The sequence below is a fragment of the Phodopus roborovskii genome, unplaced genomic scaffold (genome assembly GCF_943737965.1).
Source record: "Phodopus roborovskii unplaced genomic scaffold, PHOROB, whole genome shotgun sequence".
NCBI classification, from domain to species: Eukaryota; Metazoa; Chordata; class Mammalia; order Rodentia; family Cricetidae; genus Phodopus; species Phodopus roborovskii.
In genome coordinates, this window is record NW_026126511.1 from 57,954,235 (window position 1) to 57,979,102 (window position 24,868).

At 45.7% G+C, this 24,868-nt stretch overlaps 1 protein-coding gene across 1 annotated transcript; it reads left to right on the forward strand.

Annotated features, from left to right (window-relative positions):
• Nucleotides 1-10,395: 10,395 nt before the first annotated feature.
• Haus4 (HAUS augmin like complex subunit 4) lies at nt 10,396-18,855 on the forward strand. Its single transcript, XM_051195737.1, has 10 exons — nt 10,396-10,560; nt 11,983-12,056; nt 13,899-14,041; nt 14,127-14,258; nt 14,911-15,045; nt 16,476-16,572; nt 16,799-16,944; nt 17,047-17,177; nt 18,204-18,272; nt 18,424-18,855. Exons 2-10 carry the CDS (start codon nt 12,002-12,004, stop codon nt 18,599-18,601), a joined length of 1,086 nt encoding a protein of 361 aa, XP_051051694.1. The 5' UTR covers nt 10,396-10,560; nt 11,983-12,001; the 3' UTR covers nt 18,602-18,855.
• Nucleotides 18,856-24,868: the final 6,013 nt, after the last annotated feature.

Genomic DNA, 24,868 nt, shown 5'->3' on the forward strand with positions numbered 1-24,868 from the left:
ATATTCTCAATTAGTGATCAGTGAGGGAAGGCCAGCCCATTGTGGGTGGTGCCATCCCCAGGTGGGTGGTACCGGGTTTTATAAGAAAGTAATTTGATTTTAAGCCACAGCCACAGAGAAAACCTATTTGAAAAAAAAAAAAAAAAGTATGTTGATCAAGTTATGAGGGGCAGGCCAGTAAATAACACACCTCCATGGCCTCTGCATCAGGACCCTGTTCTGTAGACATGTAAGCCAAATAAACCCTTTCCTCCCCAACTTGTTCTTTGGTCATGGTGTTTTATTGCAGCAATAGAAACCCTAAGACACATGATGGGATGCCTTCTGTATATATGTTTCTCTTATTGGTTAATGAATAAAACACTGTTTGGCCAAGAAGGCAGGAAGATAGGCAGAACTAGGAAACAAGGAGAATTCTGGGAAAGGTAGGCAGAGGGAGCCAGAACACAGAGTCACAATGCTGCCAGAGGAGTGACACCATGCTGGGCCATTACCAGGTAAGCCACAGCCTCGTGGCAATACATAGATTAATAGAAACGCGTTAAAAATTAAGGCAGAGCTAGCCAATAGGAAGCCACTGGCCAACAGTTCCATAATTAACTTAAGTCTTATGTGTTTATTGGGGGCTACAGAGTGGCAGGACTTCCGCTGGGTCAGAAAACTTTTTAACAAAATGGTACCCAAGGTCTCACTGTGTAGTCTTGGCTGTCCTGGAACTCACACTGTCCTCACATTCCTAGAGAGCTGTCTGTTCCGTTTATCAGGATTAAAGGTGTGATCCACCAAGCCTGGTTCTTTTTTGTTTTTGTTTTTGTTTTTTTGAGACAGGGTTTCTCTGTGTAGCAGCTCTGGCTGTCCTGGCACTAGCTCTGTAGACCAGGCTGGCTAGCCTCAAACTCACAGAGATGATGCCTTATGACTCCTGAAGTTGAGTGAAGACTCTTTACCTCTTTCCCATACCCCCTACCATAGTGTCACCACCATAAAGTGACACAGGCTTACTTATTGAAAAAACACTTTGTTACAACAGTTTTGGGAATCCAAGGTACACAAGCAACAGAAATGAAAACTCTGTTTTGGTATGTGTTTGTCATGTTGTAATTAGAACTAACTGTAGCCAAATACCCTTAGAAGCACTTTAAAACAAAGCAAAAGAAATGTACTGCAAGAGGGTTCTTGCCCTTGAAGGGGCACAGTCTAGCGGGGGAGACAAATACACACATAAAATGACTCGAGATTATAAGCAACTTGTCAAGGAGAGTGTAAAGTAATTGATTGGTATGAATAAAAGACCTAATAACCCAGGGCACAGAGTGCTGATGAGTGAGGCTATATGGCTTGACTGCAGATCAGGAGGTGCCAGCTCACAGTATAAATCCTGTTGCCAAGTGCAGAGTCTGTGTACAGAGTATTACTGTTATTATTGATGCTGGGAATTGAACCTAAGGCCTGTGCATCCCAGTACTAACCTACCACTGAGTCACTCAGCAAGATTATCTGGGAGTGTATTAGAGGACAGTGGTTCTGGAATCTAACCTAAAACCAAAGCATCCTAAACACAGACTCTACCAATGAAGCTAATCTCTTGTCTCTCTCTCTCTCTCTCTCTCTCTCTCTCTCTCTCTCTCTCTCTCTCTCTCTGTCTGTCTGTCTGTGTGTTGTGTGTCAGTAGGAATCCAACCTAGGATATTGCATATGCTAGGCAGACATTCTACCACTGATCTGTATAGCCAGAACTTTCCTTTCTTCTCTCCCTCCCTCCCTCCCTCCCTCCCTCCCTCCCTCCCTCCCTCCCTCTCTCTCTCTCTCTCTCTCTCTCTCTCTCTCTGAGACAGTTTCTCTGTGTAGCTCTGGCTGTCCTGGAACTCATTCTATAGACCAGGCTGGCCATTAACTCAGAGATCCATCTACCTCTACCTCCTGAGTTCTGGTATTGGTATTAATGGTGTGTGCACAATAACCCAGAACCAGGGTGATTTCTTTTTAACTTTTTATTTTGAAACAGGATCTCAGTAAATTGCCAAGCAGACCTTCAACTTACGATCCTCCTATCTCAGGTTTTCATTTCTTTTCTTGTTTTGAGACAGGGTTTCTCTGTGTGGCCTTAGCTGTTCTGGAACTAGCGCTATAGACCAGGCTGGCCTTGAACTCACAGAGATCCACCAGCCTCTGCCTCCCTAGTGCTGGGATTAAGGGTGCATGCCACCACTGCCTGCCTCTCCACCTCAGTTTTTTAAGTAACTTCCATTTCAGGATGGCACCATCAGGCCAGTATGTTCTCATTCTGTCTCAATTTTTTTCTTAAATTTTATTATTGTTATTTTATTTTTGTCTTTTTGAGATAGGGTTTCTCTGTGTAATAAACAGCTCTTGCTGTCCAGGCTTCGAACTCACAGAGATCACATCTGTCTCTGCCTCCCAAGTGTTGGGATCAAAGGTGTGCGACACCGCCACCTGTCAGTTTATTATTTAAATTGTATGTGTACACACATGAGTGCAGGTGCCCATGGCAGCTGGAGGCCTTTGAAGCCCTGGCGCTAAGCTAAGTTACAGGCAACTGTGAGCAGCCCAATGTGAGTGCTCGGGCCCTCTGTAAGAGCAGAATTCACTCTCATTAACTGGGTCATCTCTTTAGCCCTCTGTTGTGTTGTTTTGTTGTTTTTGTTACTGTTTGTTTTGAGACAGTGTCTCACTATGAAGCCCTGGCTGGCCTGGAACTCTATGTAGATCAGGCTATCCTCAAACTCAGGGAGACCTGCCTGCTTCTGCCCCACCCCCAAAGGCTGGGGTCAAAGGTTGTATGCTACTATGCCTACTCATTTACTTTATTTATAATTTATGTGTATGGGTCTTATGGGTCTGTAACATGTGTGTGGGTACCCATGGAGTTCAGAAACTGGCATCTGCTCACCTGCCTGGAGCTAGAGTTAATCCAGTTGACAAGGCCTTCTAAACAGGGCTCCTGAGGAAGACAGTGTGTGTGTGTTTAAAAAGTGGCTGGGTGTGGCGGTGCCACCTGTCATTCTGGCACTTGAGTAGTCAAGGCAAAAGGATCAGAAATTCAAGGTTCTTCTTGGGTACATAGTGAGTTCATGGACAGCCTGAGCTACATGAGACCCAATTGAAAAAAAAAAAAACCTAAAAGCAAACAAAAAAGTAAAAATTATTAATAATAAATATGTACCAAAATCTTATGCACAGAATAATAATATTTGTTCTTTAAAATATCTGTATATGGGGCTGGAGAGATGGCTTGGGGGTTAAGAGCACTTCCAGAGGACCTGGGTTCAATTCCCAGCACTCACATGGCAGCTCACAACTGTAATTTCAGTTCCAGAGGACCCAACACCGATGGTAAAACACCAATGTTCATAAGATAAAACTAAATAATATTTTTAAATGTCTATATATTTATGAAATAAAAATTCAGGAAAGGATATGCACTAGGGAACATGCTGGCCCATACCTGTACTCACAGCACTTGAGAGTATATGGCCTGAGGCTCATAAACTGAGGCCAGGCCCAGCTACATACTGAGATTCTGAGGAATCCCTACAGGGTCATGGCTGCTGTCACCACCTAGTAGGGCAGCTTATCCTCACTTTCTGTATCTGTTTATGAACCCTGAGTGCAGGGTTTGTCATAGTCCCCTCCCGTATAAGGCTGACCTTCACATAGTACACACCTGTCTGGTCCTTGTAGACTTTTATGTCAGTAATTCTTTTTCTGTTTGTTTGTTTTTCAAGACAGGGTTTCTCTGTAGCTTTGGAGCCTGCCCTGGCATTCGCTCTGTAAAGTAGGTTGGCCTCAAACTTACAAAGATCTGCCTGCCTCTGCCTCCCAAGTCCTGAGACTAACATCATGAACCACCACCACCTGGCTAGGTCAGTAATTCTTGATTTTGATAATTTTAATTGACTTCCCAGGTATAGCACATTCTGTTATTCACTGCTTTTTTTTTTTTTTTCCTTGTTTTTCTGAGTCAGTGTCCTACTGACACAGGCCTTGGCTGTCGTGGAACTGGCTGTGTAGATCAGGTTAGCTCATAGAGACCTGACTGCCTCTGCCTCCTGAGTGCTGGGATTAAAGGCATGGGCGTTCATCTCATAATTAACCACTTAAAGGAACCATAAAATTCATTTTGCAATGCCTAATTACAACCAAAAGTTTACTCCAAAAGCATTCATGATTGAATGTTTTTAATAAGAGGGGAGTCAGTCATGGTGAACTTAAATGTAGTAACTGCCTTAGCTATCATGGGTACATACTGTAAATTAGCTGAACTAAATTCCTCACTGGTAAATAGAATATGGAAAGTACACTCACTTGCTAGTTTCCTCTTGCTTTTTCTATCATACGGCTTTAATCTCAGGAGGCATTTCACGATCACAATGTAAATTCTTCCCAAGCATAATCCAGATGCCCTTGGGCTGGCTGTCTCACTTCTCCCAGAAGTCAGTGTTTGAACTTTAAGAGAGAAGCCTCTTCCATCAGCAACTTATCTGTCTGTCTGTCTATCTGTCTATCATCTATCAATCTATCTAATGAGCATGAGTGTTTTGCCTGCATGTGGTCCAAATATCTATGTATCGTTTAGCTATGTATCACCTATTTCCATCTCTCTATCATCTGTTTATCTATGTAATATGTATGGGTGTTTAGTCTGCATGTATTTCTGCACATCCCATACACACATTGCTCAGAGCTCAGAAGGGCGTTGGCTCCCTTGGCACTGGAGTTTCAGAGTCTGAGCCACCATGTGGTGTTGGGAATTGATCAGGGTCCTCCGGAGGAACCACAAGTGCTCTTCACTGTTGAGTGTCTCTCCAGCCCCCTTGGCACATGCTTTCAATCAAGTCGCAACAGCACACACCGCACAGCAGGAACTGTGTGTGTTCTGCTTCAGGACTGACTCTTCAAAAGCCTTCCTCGCCTGAAAAATTTCCCTTCACAATCTCATAGTCCTTTGGCAAAAATCATTTCAATCTGTCCTATTTCTGAGCCAAATGTCTTTTGCTTTTCTTTGAGAGCTAAATAAAATTCCTATTAGGGCTGGTTTATATTCCAGCTCTCAATAGTGTCTCGGCAAAACCCGAGCTCACTGTGTTCGATCTGTGTAACAAATTTCAGGGAATAGCCAGCAAGCCCTTGAGGCTGTAAGGGTACGGGCTTAAAAATTCCCTCAGAACTGCTAAGCTGTTGCCAAAATGGTACATTATAAACATCTGTCTTGAAATTTTCATTCGATGTCATAGGTTGATTACATATTTTCTTTTATCTTCTTGTTTTCTTTTCAAATCGTGCACTTACAATGGCCATGACATTTTCTAGCTTAATCATGAATCTTTGTCACTCTGAATACTCTCATTTCCAGTGAATGCCCTGAAAACAATTCCCTGAAACTTGTTCCTCAGCCCGTAATGCATTCAGGTACACTCTGAGTGGTACAGCTGATGTTTAGAACTTTTTCTGAATGAGTGATTTATAAGCCAACTGATCTTGTTGATTTAGTTTATTGGGAGATACTAAGTCTGGTCAGTCTTTGTAAGCGCTGTAAACACCCCCTCCCACTGACCTTGATCTCACACTGTAGTCGAGGCTGGCCTCAAAATCACAGAGATCTCCTTGCCTCTGCCTCCCTAGTGCTGGGATTAAAGGTGTGTGCCACCACCTCGAAGTTCATTTTTGTCTTTGAGACAGGGTTTCACGACAGTCCAGGTTGGGCTTGACTGGAGGCAATCTTTGACTTCATCCTCCTGAGTTCTAGGATGGCAGGTGAGAGGCACCATGCTAGTCCAGTGGTTGTTTTCTTGTTCCAGCTTTACAGCTAGTCATTGAAAGCCCATACTTTTAGTGTAGAGCATACTGGACTTAAGGGCTCCCTTTAGTATCATGAATACAATACTAAAAACTGGCTTTAGTGAACTATTCTTTCCTTAGTTAGCCATTTTGTTTCCTGACTAGTATGGCAGGCAGAGTGCCTAAAAGAATCCTGTAATTTCTACTCTTTCCCACAATGTTAAATAATGCAGCAAAAGACTCTCCAAGTCTGAAAGGTTAAGTAGACTTTTCTTAGATTCCCATTTACATGTTAAAATGCACAAGGTTTTCAGAAGCCTGGCTTAAGTGCAATGTCTTGAAAACCTTAACTGAGACTAGATGCATTGCCTAGGTTTTTGCCTTGCATTCCCCCCCCCCCCCACACACACACTGCCTGGCAGGAATCTAGCTCAGGAGTATTGGGGCATATTCTTGGCTTCATAGTGAAAGAGAAGATAAGAACTGAGTGGTTGTGTTTACACATGGAGTTTGGCAGAGCAGAAGATGAGAGAAGACAAACAGCCTATAAAGGCCCAGCGTTACATGGACCAACAAAGCAAGAAGGGAATCAATGCTGAGGGAGTGTTCAAAATTCATTCTGTCAGCCAGGAAGTGCTAGATGCCTCCTGCATATGGACCTAGGTGTTTGGGGGAAAGGAGGAAGCACTTCCCAAACAAACTAAGGCTTTTAGAGATTTCATGTTACCCTCATCGAGAAAAAGGCCTGAACAGGTTGGTCTTGTAGGTGCACATCTTTGATCTCAGTAGCCAGGGTTGCACAGTGAGACTGTCAAAATAATTACGATGACAAAAGACCCCCCCACACACACATACAAAGAACACATATCAATTTTATTCTACTTGCATAAGATTCTAGCAAAAGTCACTCTGTAGACCACTCTGGCCTCAGGTCACAGAGATCTGCTTACCTCTGCCTCCCAAGTGCTGGGATTTAAGGTGTTTACCACCACATCTGTCTATAGGGGATTTTTTTGTTATCCCTCTCTCTCTCTATTGTCTTTTGAGACAGGGGTTCTCTATGTAGCTCTAGCTGTCCTGGAACTCACTTTGTAGCCCAGGCTGCCCTCAAGCTCATAGAAATCTGCCTGCCTCTGCCTCCAAAGTGCCAGGACTAGTGTGCCACCACCACCTTAGGATCAGCCTATGGTATTTTTAAATTTATGCACATTTATGTGTGCAGATGCTCTCAGAGGGCAGAAGAGGTGGTTGGATCTCCTGGAACTGGAGTTACAGGTGGTTCTGAGTGCCCAAAGTGGGCACTCAGAACCAAACTTAGGTGTTCTGAAAAGACAGCAAGTATTCTTAACTGCCCAGTCATCTCTTCAGCCCTATTTACTTATTTATTGGCAGGAGCTCTCTATGGTCTCTCTATGTAGCTCTGATGTTTTGGAACTCATTATGTACATCAGGCTGGCCTTGAACTCAGAGATTCACTGGTCTCTACCTCCCCAGTGCTGGGATTAAAGATATTTACCACTATGCCCACTATTTTTATTGTGCTTTTATTTTTAAATTTGATTAATTACTTGGATGAATAATCAATGTGAGTGCAGGAGAATCAGGAGTTCAAGGCTACTTTTGGTTGTGAGCCTAGCCTTTAATGGGGTGGAGGTAGAGTTCTTGCTCAAGGACACTGGGTGATCTGATTCAAACATTCTTTTTGCAAGCCTTTGCTGAATTTTCCCTTTTGTTTGTTTTGTTTTCTTGAGATGGGTTTTCTCTATGTAGCTTTCACTGTCCTGGAACTCACTATGTAGACCATGCTGGCCTTGAACTCACAGAAGTTCACTTGTCTCTACTTCCTACGTACTGAGATTAAAGTCCCGGTGGCCATGTGGCCTTTCCTTTGCTGCATTTCTGACTGCCTGGATGCTGCTTGCAGAGTCTAGAGGGTTAACTCTCTAGTCTCAAGGAGAGCTCACCTATGAACCCCTCCCCACACACTTTCAGATGGCCCAGGGTCCTGGCTTCTCCCATCTCTGCCTCAATTTGCTGGACTCTTTCATTCACTCTAAATGTTTTCAATTTTTCCTCTCTTTTCAGACCCAGTGAAAATAAGATTTATTTCACAGTCTTTCCTACGTATTTCTGCAGAGAAATGTCCATCCCCTCTTGAAGTTTCTCTGGTATTTATAATCTAAACTGCCCTTTCCACACCTATTTACTGCCTTGGATTATTTCCTTCTCAGTGTGTCTTCTCAATAGACTGTGAATTTCCTCAGGGTAGGAATTAGGTCACATTTATCTTTGTGTCTCCTAAGGCACTTAATAAAACACCTCACTTTCATAGTCTTTCAGTGGACGAACTTTCTTAGCCATTATCTCATTTGATCATGACATCAATGCTAAGAGATTGGAGTAACTAGAAATATTCTGTTCCCTCCTTTTGACAGGAAGGAGAGCTGTAGCCCAAGGTCTCATGGCTTGAAAGGGACAAAGAGGGAAGACATAATTGCCTATGGAGGTCTGTTCGGTGCAAAGCTCCCACCACCATCTTCTCTATCCTTCTGGAAGGCAGGCTTCTGTACCTCATCTCTCAGGCCTCGTGTGCTTTAGAGCCACTTAGCCAGAGCCTTGTAGTTCAGTATTTGAGAACTTGAAGACTTGGGAGATAAAATTCCAGTAGATCTCTGATCAGCCGAAACCCTGCAAAGCACGCTTGCTATTTTGTTCTGAGCACTGTTTGTGTGTAGGCCTGGAATTTAATGAGGCAGCATCGCAGAACTGAGGAAGCATAAACAATTTTTAAAAGCCTTGGAAAATGACAGCACTTTAGCATTAAACATGAAACATGGCAGCTGATGCTCTGACCAAGGACACAAAATCTTTCCCCATGGGATCATTCCTCTGTGTATCCTATTGGAAGTCTCTTGCTGGGTGTTGGTGGCACATGCCTTTAGCCCCAGCATGCAGGAGGCAGAGCCAGGAAGGATCCCTGTTGAGTTGGAGGCCAGCCTGGCCTACAGAGCAAGTTCTAGGACAGGTTCCAAAGCTATACAGAGAAACTCTGTCTCCAAAAACAAAAACAACAAAAACAAAAAGGTAAGTCTCTACTTGTTCCTTTTTTTCTTCTTTTTGGCAGGATCACTCTATGTAACTCCAGCTGGAACTCTCTATGTAGACCAGGCTGTCCTCAGACTAAGAGATCTGCCCACCTCTGCCTCCCAAGTGCTGGGGTTAAAGGTGTGCACCACTATGATCAGTCCTAGCTTGTTCTAAAGGAAAAGTGAACAGCTCCATCTCCTAGCACACTTTGCCCCACTCTCTGTTCTCTGATGCAAGACATCTAATAAGTGGCCTAGAAAGAGAGCTCAACTATTGCTCTTTTAGAAAACCTGGCTTTGATTCTCAGCACCTACAGGGTAGCAACTGTAACCAGTTCCAGGGGATCCGAGAGAGCACCAAGCCTGTAAGTGTTACACAGACATACATACAGGCAAAACACCCACATTCATAAATAACGGTAAAGTAAGTAAAACTTTAAAGAGTCCTAATAACCTTGAAGCAGTTTGTTTAATATAAAACTTTTATTTACATTGTGGGGGGGCACCTTCAATATGGTGCTCAGTCACGGCCTTTAACTCTGGATCTTCCTGACACAGCCTTGGGAGTAGAAGGGATGAAGTAGCAGCACCACATCCAGCTAAACTTCCTATTTTCTACCTAATTCACTTCCTGATTGGGTTCCCTTAGTTTTGCAAAGCCCATGTAGGCAGGAGTAGGGGTTGAATGAAGAATGAGAAAAAGGTAGGGCTGAATGGGTAAAGAAGCTTGCTGCCAAGCCTATGACTTCAATTCCAGCCCCAGAACCTACATCTTGGAAGAGAAGACTCCCACAGCATCTTCTGACCTCCACAGCGTACGGAGCACACACAATCAATAAAATGTGGTTTTAAAAAAAAGAAAAGGAGAGCAGAGGAGGCTGCATTAAGAAATTCAATAGTTCAGTGGTTAAGAGCACTGACCGCTCTTGCAGAGGATCTGAGTTCAAGTCTCGAACCCGCAACTCAACTGGCAGCTCATTAATTGTCTGTAACATCAGCTCAAAGAGCTCTGACTCCCTCTTCTGGCTCCTGTGGACACTGCACACATGGCCCATGTGCGTGATATATATATACACATACACACATACATACATACACACACACACACACCCGTGTTGCAATAGCGTGAGATTTTAATCTCAACACTCAGGAGGCAGAGGCAGGCGGATCTCTTGAGTTTCAGGTCAACCTGGTCTACAGAGCAAGTCCCAGGACAGGGACAGCCAGGGCTACACAGAGAAACTCTGCCTTTAAACAAACAAATCCAAAACAACAACAAAACACATTCAAGAGGAAGCCCGTAGAGGTGCCATTTGTTCGAGGACCACAGAGGCAGGGCTAAGCTTCCGGGCTGGGCCGCAGCATCTACCTAACCATACCCTTCCTCCCTTCCTTCCGTGCCTTAGCCCTCCCCTCCCTTAAACGGGTGAAGTCCCGACTTCCAGGCGGTTGAGCCCTGCGCGCGCTCCCGGGGCGGGGCCTCCGTTCCCGCCCAGCACAGCCTCGCCCCGCCCCGCGGGCCCGGCCGATTTGGGACCGGTGCTGCCTACGCTGGCGGGAGCGTCCACCCCCGGCAGTCCCGGCTTCCGCGCTCCGGCGGCGAGGTTTGCTCTCGGCGTCCGCGAGCTCGCGGCAAGGCCGCGCTCGCCCTTAGGACTCCTTGGCGGCCCAGACGGTAGGTCGGCGCCGGAGAGCGCGTTCTGCATCTTGATTATCCCGGGCCTTGTAAGGGTCACCTCTTGTGAAAACACCTGGAAATTCAGTCTGCGTCCAGTGCAGCGTGCGGGGAATGCCTGGCGGCTGGGCACCCCCGCGCGTGGGACCCCGGCTGCCTGCGCAGGGTAGGGTGCAGCCTGAGGTCATGTCCTGTGGCCACTGAAGGCAGATGGCTCGGCTGAGGACCCCTGGCCGGTAGAAACCCTCATGGCTGTGTGCCTAACTGGCCCGCAAAACTTCCTTTGTAGGCGTAACCCAACAATAAACTGAGTTGGTAAAACTGAACTTAACTAAATAGCTTTTGTTGACAAGTCGATTGTTATTAATTCTTAATGTTTCATGCAAGGTAAGAATCGTTATCGCGGTTTTGCAGGTGGAAGAGGTTGGCACCAGAAAAGCTTTCCCCTTAGACTCACACAGAAACTTCTGCATGGCAGACCCACAAATTAAGGCCTAGCATCGCACCTCCTCAGCTTCGTTACAAAACAAACGGCTAGTTGCTTTCATGTGACTCATGAAAGGAGCGAATAAACCAATATTTTGTGGACCTGAAGCGTTCAGTCCTAATAAGCTTCAGGGTCAGCACTGCTTCGGGCTCAGCCACCTTTTGAAGGAGAGGCTGGAACAAAAACCGGGAAAGAATGGGCGGGCAATGTTTGTGTTTCTGTTCAGTTTCTCACTGCCCTCTGTTGATGACATTCCTTGAAAAGCACCCAGAGCTGCAGTGTCCTCTTATCGACCACTCCTCAGTCTACAGTACACTGTGGTGTCCTCTCCTCTAGGTGCCCTTTACTAGCCTTGTTATGGGAAAAGCTGTTGTGGTTCAACTGTCTGTTGTTACTCCTGCCCGGAGACAAACAGCTCTTCCGTGAGAGGACAAGGTCAGAGAGCGCTAAAAAAAACCAGTGAGGCGCTCCATAGCTGAGCTGTCACTGGGGAAAAGGCATACTTGGACTCCCCATCTCCCAGTTTACCGGGAACGTGAGTTGCTACAGTTTGTAGCCTCCCGGACAATGGTGGTAGTAGGGGACAGCCTTCCATTTGACCTTAGTGGACCAGGTTGGGGTTGGGGTGGGGGCGGGGCGGTTCTCTTTAGAAAGAGCCATCTTTTGGACAGCTTGGGAGACATTTTGGAATGTAAGGTATTCGGGACCCCTGATGTCTGACACAACATTTCCCTGTAAGAAATGTCTCTGAACAGCAAGATGTGGTGATGTCCTCCAGAGGCAGAGGCCCTTGAAGAGAGTCAGAAGGTCCAGGCTTGCCTCAGTGGCGCAGAGTTTGAGACCAGCGTGGGCTTGTGAGGTGCCTGAGGTGGCGCCACCTGGAGCAGCCAGGGGTTGGTTCATCTTGCAGTTTCCTTTCTTTTGGTTCCATACAGATACTACCAAGAAAATCAAATGGCATCTGGAGATTTCTGCTCGCCTGGAGAAGGGGTAGAAATACTGCAGCAAGGTAAGGGTAGATGTCTGCAGAAGGCCTGATGGCTTTTCCAGGGATCTTGTCTAGATCCTCACCTCCTGCGATGAAAAGCGCTCACCCGGTTAGTGAGGAAAGTAGAATTCAGGAGACCCTGGAGGACTTGGCTTGAGAAGCAGGTTTACCAACTGTTGGTGCGGACTCAGTGTCCGCTTGTGCAATAGATGCTGCCTGCCACACTGCATTGGCAATCTACTGCCAAGGTAAGGATGGCTTCTTTCCTGCCTGTGTTTTCATGTTTCTCTTGTAGCCCAGGCTGGCCTTGAACTTCTGATTCTCCTGCCTCCACCTCACAGTTCATGCCCAAAAGTGAAAATAAAAGACTCCTTATCTCTGAGTTGGTTTTGGATATAATAATTCAAAGAGCAAACAATCTTCGTGTTTGGTAGGTAACGGTAAAAGACCTTGAGGAAGCCCCGGGGAGAGATGGAGAAGAAGGGGCCTTGAGCAGATGGGTAACTGGGGGACACTGACCCCTGTGGGTTCTCTTGAGCCTGTGCTGACCTGTGCCCACATGGGTTGCTCAGCTCCACTACAAGGACAGAGTTCTAAGTGGTCAGTTAATTGCTTCAACCTTTTCTCAGCTTTGTGTATGTGAATGAGTCAGTGCTCATCCACAGTTGGAATTTGCCATGCCTGTTTCCCCCTCTTCCTCAAGAACTCTAATGATTCTGGCCAGGCTTGGTGTTGTGTGTCTTTAATTCCAACATTTAGGTGAGTGAGGCAGGAGGATCACAAATTCAAAGCTAGCCTGGGGCTACATAGAAAACCTTAAAAGAAAAAGAAAAAGATTCTAGTAACTTTGTATGAATGAGGTATTTTAGTTACTGGGGGTTGTCTCTCCCTCCCTCTCCCTCTCTCCCCCTCTCTCTCCCCCTTCCCCTTTCCCTCTCTCTTCCTCCCTCCCTCCTTCCCTCTCCTTCCCTCCCTCTTCCTACCTCCCTCCCTGTCTTTTCCTCTCCCTCCCTATCTCTCCCTTCCTACCTCTCTCTCTCCCTCCCTCCCTCTCTCCCTCCTGCTCTCTCTCTCTCTCTCTCTCTCTCTCTCTCTCTCTCTCTCTCTCAGCTCTACCCTCTACTTCTTGCATTCCATTTACCAAGGCCTTATCTTTGCCACTGCAGCTCTAGCTGATATTAGAACACTTGCTTACCATGTGCAAGTCCCTGGCAACACAACCCTACCTTGTTAGACATTAGTTTTCCTTTGATTAATGTCTTTCTATATAAAGTAGATACTTGAATTGAGTATAATTTCCTGTTTATTTGTGATGTGTTTTGAGGCAGGTTCTCACAGTGTAACACAGGTGCCTCTGGAAGTCACACTGTCCAGGCTGGCCTGGAACTCCCGATTCTCCTGCCTCGATCTCCCTGCTGCTGAGATTCCAAGTGTGTGCCACCACATCCAAATATTTACTGTTTTGTATTTATTTGTGTGAGCACTGAAGTGTGGCCATCAGAAGACACGCTTCAGAAGTCCATGCTCTCTGTCCACCATGTGGTTTCTGGGGAGTGGACTCAGGTCAGCAGGCTTGGTGACAAGTACCCTTCCAGTTGAGCCATCTAAACAGCAACTATTTATTCTCTGTCTCACTGTGTCCTCAGGCTGATTTCAGACTCTTGGGTTTCAGTCTCCTGAGTAGCAGGGGTTATAGGTGTATGTCGTTGTGCCTGGCTTTATTTTTCCATTTAAATTGCATTTTATTTAGAGAATTTTTCTACTCTAAACTAGGATTGTCTCTTTTTGCTTGTTTCAGAAGTAAGTGGTGTTATGCCCAATTATGTAAAGCAATGAGTCCTTGTGTTTGTTGTCATTTTTAAGTGTGTGACAAGAGGTTCCCTCCTTGTGCCCTGACTGAAGAGGACCTAATCCAGAACCCATATTTCAGCAAGCTGTTGCTTAGCCTCTCACAGCACCTGGATGAAAGTGGCTTAAGCCTTACCCTGGCGAAAGAGCAGGCTCAGGTAAGACCCTGGAAGAAGGGATGGCAGGAGGGAGGTAAAGTCCCTGAGAGAGGAGTCTCAGGCAGGGATTTGGTTTTGTTTTGAGACGTGGAATGAAGTTCGGCTGCATAAGACAGCATGGCTGAGGTACGAGATCTTACAGAGAGTCATCCAAGAGCTGCTTGTGGACTACTATGTGAAGGCACAAGACACAAATCTAACATTGGAAGACAAAAAAGTAAGGCCAAAGAAATGGTGTAGTGTTGGTTACAGCGATAAGAACTGCCAGGGTAGCCAGCTGTGACAGCACTCGAGTGACTGTTATCCAGGGCTTGGAAGGCTATGGAAAGAGCTCAGTGTGGGGATGTGAGATCTGCCTGGGCAACACAGTGAACCCTGTAGGAAGAAGCAAGAGGAGAGAGGGAGGGAGGAGAGAGGGAGGGGGAGGGAAATGTAAGTGGTACCTTGCTTGAGGACTTTGACAATGTGTGAGAAGAGGTGCATGGGGTCTTCTATTGAGACAGGGTGTAAGCCTCACTGTGCAGCCCTGGCTGGCCTAGTATTAGCCATGTAGACCAGGCTATCCTCAACCTCAGAGAGATCTGCCTGCCTCTGTCTCCTGAGCACTGAGAATAAAGGCCAAGTCAAAAGTTTTTTTGTTTTTTTTGTTTTTTTTTTTTTTTTGAGGCAGGGTTTCTCTGTGTGGCCCTGACTGTCCTAGAACTCACTTTGTAGATCAGGCTAGCCTCAAACCCATATAGATAGACCTGCCTCCTGAGTGTTAGGATTAGAGGTATGAGTCACCACTGCCCAGCTAAGTGAAAAATTTTATAGTCTTTTTTTATGTGTGTGTGTGTGTGTGTGTGTGTGTATGTGCTTTTTATTCTCAGTTTCATGAGACCCTTGAACAGCGGCTACTTGTAACTGAACTGACACAACTTTCAAGTCCTGGCCAGGAGACAGAGATGCCCCCACTGCTAGGGCTTAAGAAGGCTGACCTTTTGGAGCTCATGCCACCCTCACAGGTTGGAAACATACTGGATCAAGTCTTTGAAGTTCTTGTATCACAATTGTCTGTCTGTCCCTCCATCTCTTTCTCCAGGGTCTCATGTATTTACCTCAGGTTGGCCTTGACCTGGGAGCCCCATGGCTATGCCTCTCAAGTGCTGGAGACATTTGTGGGAGACAAGGCTTAACTTTGCAGTTGTGGGCAAACTCTCTGTGTAGATGATGCTGGTCTTGGACTCACAGAGCTCCACCTGCCACTGCCTCCTGAGTGAATACTCTACCCCTCCTGGCCTGTAGGGTGTCACCCTGTAGGCCAAACTGGCTTCAGACTGGCCTCAAACTCATGACCTTGGCTACTTAGTTAAGGCCTGCTTGGGCTACATGAGACTGCCTTTAAAATAAAAAGACTCAAATCAACAGACATAATTCAAGTGCAGAGGAAGCTAGGGAGATGGCTCAGTTCATGAGTTCGTATTGCTCTTGCAGAAGACCCAAGTTCAGTTCCCAAGACCAAACTGGGGCAGATTATAACTGCTTGCAATTCCAACTCCAGGGGTTCTGACAGCCACTTCTGGATTCCACAGGCACCTACACTCACATGTGTATATTCACACACAGTCGTAAACATATAAATAAATCTTTAAGAAGAAATCCTAACACTTGGGAGGCAGATGCAGGTAGATCTCTATGAGTTCAAGTCCAACTGATCTATATAGCTAGTTCCTGGTAAGTCAGAGACATGCAACATGGTACAACCCTGTCTCACAAACAAAACAAAATGAGTAAAGGTTTATAATCCCAGTGCTCAGGAGCTGGAGCAGAGGGTTGTAAGTTCAAAGCCATCCTGGGTCTATGTAACAAGTCTATCCTAAAAAACAAGCAACAAAGCCAGGTGTGGTGGTGCAAGCTTGGAAAGCAGAGGCAGGCAAATCTCTGTGAGTTTGAGGCCAGCCTTGTCTACAGAGTGAGTTTCAGGACAGCCAAGACTATGTAGAGAGACCCCGTTGTCAGAGAACCAAAAACAAACTCAACAACAAAGAAAAGACAAGGATAATAAACAATTGAATAAAAGGATAACCCTAGTAGCACTTGGAACATTGTTTAGGCACTGGGAGCTTGATAGCTTTGTTGTATCAGCTTGAACCACTCCCAGGGATGGGGAGATAGCTCAGTGAGATAGCTCAGTGGTGGGGCCCATGGCTAGCATGTCCAGGGTCCTGAGTTCCATCCCCAATGTGAAAGGACAGAGAGTACCACTGATAGGAGACCATTGTGTGCATATAGCACAATTTGCTTGCTTAGTGTTAGGATTTATGTTTTGAGTCAGAGTCTCATGCAGTCTCTGGCCTCAGTCCCCCAAACGCCACCATTCCAGGTTCTTGATGCCATTCCTTTGGTTATTTGTGAGGCTGTCTGTCCTTGAGTCATTGGTCTGTGTGCTCACTAGGACTTTGTGTGGATGAGAGCACGGCTCCAGCTGGAGGTGGAGGAGCAGCTCAAGAGGAAGTGCTTCACTCTGCTTTGCTACCATGACCCCAGCTCAGGTGAGAGCCTCCTGTCCAGTCATATGGCCCTTGTGGATGTGGGTTTGAGGCAGACAAGACAGGGTTTCTCCCGGGAACTCACTGTGACCAGGCTGGCCTTGGACTCAGAGATCCGCCTGCCTCTGCTTCCCAAGTCTGGGATTAAAGGCGATGCCACCATCGTCTGGCTGACAAAAGCTGTTATAGGGCTTGGTATCTAATGGGGTTTCCTGTCCTGTCTGCGCAGATGCTGCTGGGGAAACCCTGAAAGCAGCGAAGGTGTGGACACTGTCTGAAGTCCTGGTGGGGGAGAGGCAGCAGTGCCTGGAGGCCAAGGGCCAGCAGAAGGAGCAGCTGGTGCTGCTGGAGAAGAAGAAAGCTACCTACTCCCAGGTCCGGCAGGCGGTGTCTCCCCCCCCCCCTTTGTTTGACCCCAGGACCCCTTCAGGTAAAGCCAAGTCTCATGGCTTGCTCATCCTTCTTCCACGGGTTCAGGTGCTCCTTCGCTGCCTCACCTCGCTACAGAGGCTTCTTCAGGAGCACCGGCTGAAGACTCAGTCGGAGCTGGACCGCATCAATGCCCAGTACCTGGAAATCAAGTGCAGCGCTATGATCCTTAAGATGAGGTAAGCTGTGAGCCCGCTGCATGGAGGAGAGGGGCTCTGTCTCACCGCTCCTCCACCTCGCCTAGCACAGTGGGCCCCAGGTGTCACACGGCAGTGTAATTACCCCCAAAGCTTTCAACACTAAGCATTTATTTCAGAGCCTTCTGAAATAGTTGCTGTGCTGTGAGGCCAGTTACTTGGGGCTCACGGTGACATTATCTGTCTCATCTCTATATCTTGACTGTGGCTTGCTACTGTGGGTTGTTTTTGTGTTGTTGTTTTTGTTTGTTTTGAGATAGGATCTCACTATGTGATCCTGGCTAACTGGCTGTCTGGAACTCACTAAGTAGGCCAAGCTGACTTTGAACTCAGAGATCTACCTGTCTGCCTATTGAGTGCCAGAGTTAAAGGTGTGCGCTACCACAACAGAGTTAGCTGTTCTACCTTAAAAATTCTGTTTCAACTTGTTTTCATTTTTTAAAAATGTGTATGAGTGTTAAGATTGCATGAATGACCTCTGGTGGCCACTGAGGTTAGAAGAGAGTGCCGGATCCCCTAGAACTGGAGAACTAGAGTTACAGGTGGTTGTGAGCTGCTGTGTGCGTGCGTGTGTGCGTGTGTGTGTGTGTGTGTGTGTGTGTGTGTGCGTGTGTGCGTGCGTGCATGCGTGCTGGGAATTAAACCTAGGTCTTCTGGAAGAGAACAAATGCTTTTAACCTCTGAGCCATCTTTCCAGTCCCAACTTCTTGGCCATGCTTAACTGTACTTTAAAAGGAGAGAAAGAGAGAGAATGTATCTTAACTGTACTTTAAAAGAAGTGTGTGTGTGTGTGTGTGTGTGTGAGATGGGTGAATGTGTGTGTGACTGCACAAGTCAGAGGACAACTATGTGGATCCAGTTTTCATCTTCCATGGGTTCCAGGGATTGATCTCAGATTGTTAGGCTAGCGCAGCAACCCCTTTAACCCACTGAGCCATCTTGTTGGCCCCTAAACTTTCCTTTGGTTTGGGATCTTCCATATAATAATTTCTTTCTTCCTTCTGTCAGGATGGAGGAGCTAAAGATTTTGTCTGACACTTACAGTGCTGAGAAATTGGAAGTGCATCATCTGATTAGGTGAGAGCCCTTAGGAGCTGGGTGCAGCTGTTTATGGCCCATTCCCAGGTGCTTCAGATTTGTTCCTGTTGACATGTTTCTTCTATACTTGTCGATTTTCTGAGGACTTACATCATGTCTTCTATTGAACTTTCCATGCCGGGGCTCTTAGGGACCGTTTGGAGGGAGCCATTCGCCTACAGGAGCAGGACCTGGAGAAGTCGAGACTGGTCCTGAAAACCTATGAGGCCCTTGGAGAAGACTTTGAGAACCTGGTGAAGGAGTACAGCCAACTCAAACTGGCAACTGAGAACAAGCGTTGGGCTCTCCAGGAGTTTAGCAAGGCCTAGCTGCTGAGTTGGTTGTGGGCAGAGCCAGGAAGCTTACCTTCTCTCCTGCTCAACGGACTACCTCCATGATAAGGGATATGGGGACACTTGCTTTAAAACACCACAGTGATTATGGCAGCCTCCTGGTTTCCTTGGTTACAATGGCTGGGTCTCCTCTGGAAAATGTGTCTATCAGATTTATATAATTTCATGCATATCTGCTTGCATCAGCCCTGTGTAATATTTCCTGAATAAAGTAGTAATATTATGTCTTAGGATTTTAGTCATTTTCCTTGGGCAAAGATGAAAAAAGAACATTGAAGTGTGTGTGGGTATGGTGGTCTGAGTAAGACTGGCCCCCCTAGGCCAATATATTTGAATGCTTAGTCACCAGGGAGTGAACTCTTAGGATTAGAAGGCTTAGGAGGTATGGCCTTGGAGGAAGTGTGTCACAGGGGGTAGGCTATGAAGCTTTAAAGCCCATGCCAGGTCCAGGTTCTTTCTCTGCTTGTGGATCAGGATAGACTCTCAGCTGCTGCTCTAGCGTCTGTCTGTCTGTCATGCATGCTGCATGCTACCAGCCAGTGAATCCAAAGATAGACCTGATAATGGAAGGTAAATGTGCCAGGCTGCCCTTGAGTCCTAGAGGCTTCATCCAGGAGAGAGGAAGTGGATTAAATCTGGATCTGTCTACATGCTCCAGAGGAGTGCTAGGAGTGCTCAGGAAGAGTGGAAACCTTTGTCCCTGTGACTGGCAATGGGGCAATTATAATACAGCACCAGGCGCTGTTTAACATTGTCACTGTGTCCCCCAGACGACAACTCTGTTGCTGCTGCTAAAGGTGGTTCTAAATCTCTATCATTATAATAAAACTCTAGATTCAAAAGCTAAAATGAAAACCTGAGAGCTCAGAGAGTTCCAGTAGCAACTGGCTAGCTTTCTCTCTTAGCTGGCATCTTCTTCACCGCTCCAACTGAAAAACATTACTTCCTGTCAACAAATTGCTAACCCTGCCTCTCTGAGCCCAGGTTAATTTTATTTAATTAACACAAATACAACACATCTTTACATAGTTAATCAAATGCAGTACAAACAAATGTAACACATCTTTGCCTAGTTAAACAAATAGTCCACAGCAGCCAGGCATCCTTAGGACACAGCCACTTGTACTCCTGTAGCATAAGGACTGAATGCCTCTCCAAAAGCAAGAGTAAGGTAGAGCCCTGATGACAAAATTCCACAGTCCGCCTAGCTGAGGCCAGGCAGGGGTCTGGCTGGTGTGAGCTTGGAAGCAGGGCAGGAGCAGAAGGCTTCACTCAGGAGCTACTCAACCATGGTCCAGAGCAAGCACCTGGAGCCTCCTGATGAGGTCAAATGAAGGTCAGGACTGGCCTGAAGAACTAAGGTCTTGAACTTTATATTAAACCTTTCTATAAATGGAGCCAACTGCTATCAGAGCAAATGCTGCTCCACATGAAGCCATTTCTCTTCCAAACAATTTGGAGAAAGTTTTATCTATAGAAAAAAATGAAGCTAGATGGTCGGTGGTGGTGCATGCCTTTAATCCCACACTTGTAAGGCAGATACAGAAGGATCTCTGTGAGTTTGAGGCCAGTCTGGTCTACAGAGCAGGTTCCAGGACAGGCTCCAAAGCTACAGAGAAACTGTCTTGAAACACACACACACACACACACACACACACACACACATTGAAGCTTGGCAGTGGTGCCATACTCCTTTGACCCCAGCACTTGGGAGGCAGAGACAGGCAGATCTTTGTGAGTTTGAGACCAGCCTGGTCTACAGAGCTAGTTCCAGGACAGCCAAGGCTACACAAAGAAACCCTGTCTCAAAACAAAATGTGACAAAAAATTATGTATATGGGTGTTTTGCCTGCATATGTGTGTATCGTGTGTATACCTGGTGCAGGCAGAGGCCAGAAGAGTCTGTCTGGTCACCTGAAACTGGACTTACAGACTGCTGTGAGCTGCCATGTGGGTGCTGGGAACTGGACCCAGGTCCTCTGGAAGAGCAGTCAGTGCTCTTGACCACTGAGCATCTCTCTAGCCCCTCTTTTTCCCCTTAAAAATTAAGATATAAATATATACATTTTCCTTGAAACATTTTACAGAAGTTACAGATTCCAGAAGGCAACTATTCAAAATTAGGACATCCCTCTGTATAATTAATAAAATTGTTATTCATAAAAGTTAATTCCAGCCGGGTGGTGGAGGCAGAGGCAGGTGGATCTCTGTGAGTTTGAGACTAGCCTGGTCTACAAGAGTGAGTTCCAGGACAGTCTCCAAAGCCACAGAGAAATGTCTTGAAAAACCAAAGGAAAAAAATTAATAATTCCATAATGACTATTATCCATCAAATTTTTTAAACTTCATTTCCTGATCTTAGGTCCAATAAAATCTAATGTCTTACACTTGGATGTTAGGTTTCATTAATTTCTTCTTAAAAATAGTGTTATATGGCTAAGGTTTGCCTCAAATTCATGATCCTCCTGCCTCAGGCTCCTAGAGCTGGGTTTGTGTGCATGTGCTTGCCTCCTTCCATTTGGTCCTGTATTTAATGTCATAAGGGCTTGCTATGTAGGCCAGGCCAACTTTAGGTTCATAGCCTGTGCTATGTGCTGGAATTAGAGGTGTGTACTTCCTGGTAACGTTTGTCCTTGCCTTCTTTTTACCTTCCTCCTCCCCACGGGGGAATGAACTCAAGAGTCCTATGCACGCTAAGCAAGCACCCTACCGCCAAGCTGCCACCAGCTTTTCTGGGGGGCAGATGTTCTTTGGGGGAGGGCAGAGGCTTGTTTTCATTTTGTTGGTATGCACATATGGCTGTGTACCACATCTGTGGCTGGTGCTGTGGAGGTCAGAAGTGTCAGATGCCCTGGAACTGGAATTACAGATGGGTGTGAGCAGCCTGGTGGGTGCTGGGAACAAAACCCTCCAGGGCCCCTGGAAGACTAGAAGAACAGCAAGTGCTCTTAGCTTCTGAGCCATCTCTCCAGTCCGTCCTCCCACCCCCACTTCTTTTGAGATAAGTCTCATTATGTGGTCAGGCTGGCCTTGAATTTACAGCAATCCTAACTCTGCCTCTTTTTGTTTTTGAGTGTCTCACTTTGCAGCTTTGGCTGACCTGGAACTCACTTCATAGACCAGGCTGGCCTTGAACTCACAGAGATCCTCCTACTTTTTCCTCCCTCTTGTAGGATCAAAGGTGTGCACCACCATGGCCAGCTGGGTTTCTCTAATGTATGAAAGCATTTTCTTAAGCTTACCATGGTGGTAAACACTTTTAATTCCAGCTTTTGGAGGCAGAGGTTAGTGGATCATTATAAGTTCCATGCCAGTTAGAGCTACACAGTGAGACCCAAAATACTGTCTCAAAAAAAAAAAAAAAAAAAAAAAAAAAAAAAAAAAAAGAAAAGAAAAGAAAGAAGCATAACACACTTTGTTGGGCTAGGAAGTTGGGCGTCTTCTTCCAGAGGACTGGAATTTCTTACTCTAGCTCCAGGGGATCCAATAATCTTTTCTGACCTCTTAGGGCATGCACACACTCACACAAGAACACAAACATACAAAAAAAAAAGTAAATCTTCAAAACAAAAAACCCCAAACACACTTTCTCTTAGTAGTTAGCAGCACTTAGAAGCTTCCTTATTTAATTAGATCAAACTAGATTTTGGTATTTGCAACAATAAGAATGGTAACTTAAAAAAGAAATGGGCGTGCTAGAGAGCTGCTTCAGCGGGTGAGAGTGCCCTCTGCCCTTTCAGATTCCTAGCATTCATATTGGGAAACTCACAGCTACCTGTAACTCCAGCTGCAGGGGATCTGACCTCTTCTTGCCTCCATGAACACACAAATACACGTGGCAGACACTTAAACACACACACACACACACACATAAATAAAAACAAAATAATCTTAGGAAAAAACCCTGGGATGTAGGGGTGCATACTTAACAATGCCAGCACTAGGGAGGTACAGGCTGGGGGACATTGAGTTGAGGCCAACCTGGAGTGTTCAAGATGAGCCTGAGCTATGTACCGAGATCACTTGAGAAAATATATAACATTCAGCAGACCAACATTGGCAGACACACAGCAGCTTTCAAGTGTGAAGCAATACAGAGAATGGATAAATGTGACTAGGAGCCAAGAGTTGTGAGTCGGAACATGTAAGGCAGAGACTCAGGAGGAAGGCAGATTTGGTTTGGATTCTGGAAAAAGCAACTAAGAAAAAGGAAGGGGAGGTTAAAAAAGAGGAGAGGGGAAGCTTTCACTTAGTATGGCCATAGTTTGAGAAACATATTCCATAACCTCAGCTTTGGAGAACTTTGAGAAAAGTATCCAAGGCAGTGCGGTTCCCTTCCTGTTGCCAAGGGCATGAATATGAATAGCAAACTGTTTCTTCTGTTTCAGAAATCTCAGAAAATCAAGCATTTGCCTGAGATGCTTTTGTTGAACTAGTTTAAATTCTTTTCACTGAATGTGTGTGTGTGTGTGTGTGTGTGTGTGTGACAAACACAGACAAATGTGGATGTTGGTCCCTTTCTTCCACCATATGGACCCTAAGCTTTCACAGGCCGTCAATCTTCATAGTGAAGGTCTTTATTTATATTGTTGGTTGTGAGCCTAGCCTTTAACGGCTGAGTCATCTCTCCAACCCGTAAAGGTCTTTACTTGCTGAACCATCTTGCCTGCCCTGGCAAACTTTTTTTTTTTTTTTTTTTTTTTAACCTCTACTGGGGAGGTCAGTTGGTAGAATGTTCTTGCCTAGCATGAGCAAGGCCCTGCGCTCAACCCCAGCACTGTATAAACTGGGTTGGTGGCACTATGAAGAGCCCAGTGGAGAAGTGCTTGCCTCATAACTGTGAGCACCAGCTTTTGGTTTCTGTGAACCCACACAAGGACTATGTGGTAGTACATGTCTGTTATCCTGTTGCATAGACATTCACCTGTCAGGGTCAGGAAATCTAGGGCATAGCCAGCTGTGGTGCACACCTTTAATCCAGCACTCCTCAGGAAGCAGAGGCAGGCAGAGCTTTATGAGTTCCAAGACAGCCTGGTCTACATAGTTCCAGGACATAAGGACCAGGTGACACGGTGACAACCTGTCTCTAGAAACAAAGCAAAGAAAGAAGGGAAGAAGAAGGAAGAAAATTCAAGATTATCCTTGGCTACATAGCAAATTCTGCTTAAAAAGAAAAGGCGTGTGGTGAAAAAACCTCACAAGTATAAATGGTAGGAAGTTGGAGCCATACCTACCTGACAAAGCATTCCCTACACCTATCACACTCTTCTCCCAGAGTAACCCGAGTGATCGGGTACGTTTAGTGCCATACTTTTCTGCAAACACTCATAACTACTTCTAATATTAACCAAGTGTGATTGCTTTATCATTCAACCATTCCCATCATGATAGATGTTTAGATTGCTTCCAGTTCACCCTATTAAGGAATGTTTCAGTGAACATCATTTCATATGCATCTTGCTCAATTGCCTTGCTTTATTCTTTTTAAAATACTTCTTTTAGCTGGGTGGTGGTGGCACATGTCTTTAATCCCAGCACTTGGGAGGCAGAGGCAGGTAGATTCCTGCTAGTTTGAGGCCAGCCTGGTCTACAGAGAGAGTTCCAGGACACATCTCTATACAGAGAAACCCTGTCTCGAAAAAAACAAACTTTTAAAAAATGTATTTATTTTATTTTATGTGTATGAGTGTTTTGTTTGCATGTATGCCTGCATAATACATGTATGCCTGGTACCCACGAAGGTCAAAAGAGGATGTCCATCCTATGATATTGGAGTTACAGGTGACATTGAGCTGCCTGACATGGTGCTGGGAACTGAACTGGGGAACTGAACTGGGGTTCCAAATCCAGCTTTTTCATTTGGGGGCTGCAAATCTGAATTTACATGCTAGTACAGCAAGTGGTCTTACTGGCTGGGTCATTTCCCACGCTCCTGCCCTTTGTTTTGGGGTATTATAAATTAATTTGTTCCTTTATTTTATGGAAAAATAGTTACCACGTGTATGAATATGATTTGGTGGGGGAGTTGTGTGTGTGTTTGAGACACGATCTCATAATGTAGCTCTAGCTGGGCTGGAATTTGCTATGAAGACACCCTGAGATCTTCCTGCCTGCCAGGTGCTGGGATTAAAGGTGTGTGCTACCATGTCAGACATGAATTCAGTTTTGTAAGAAAAACAAAACAAAAACCTTTCAGAAAATCAGAGGATCAAAAGGTGTGCCTGCTCCCAAAGGAAATTTTGC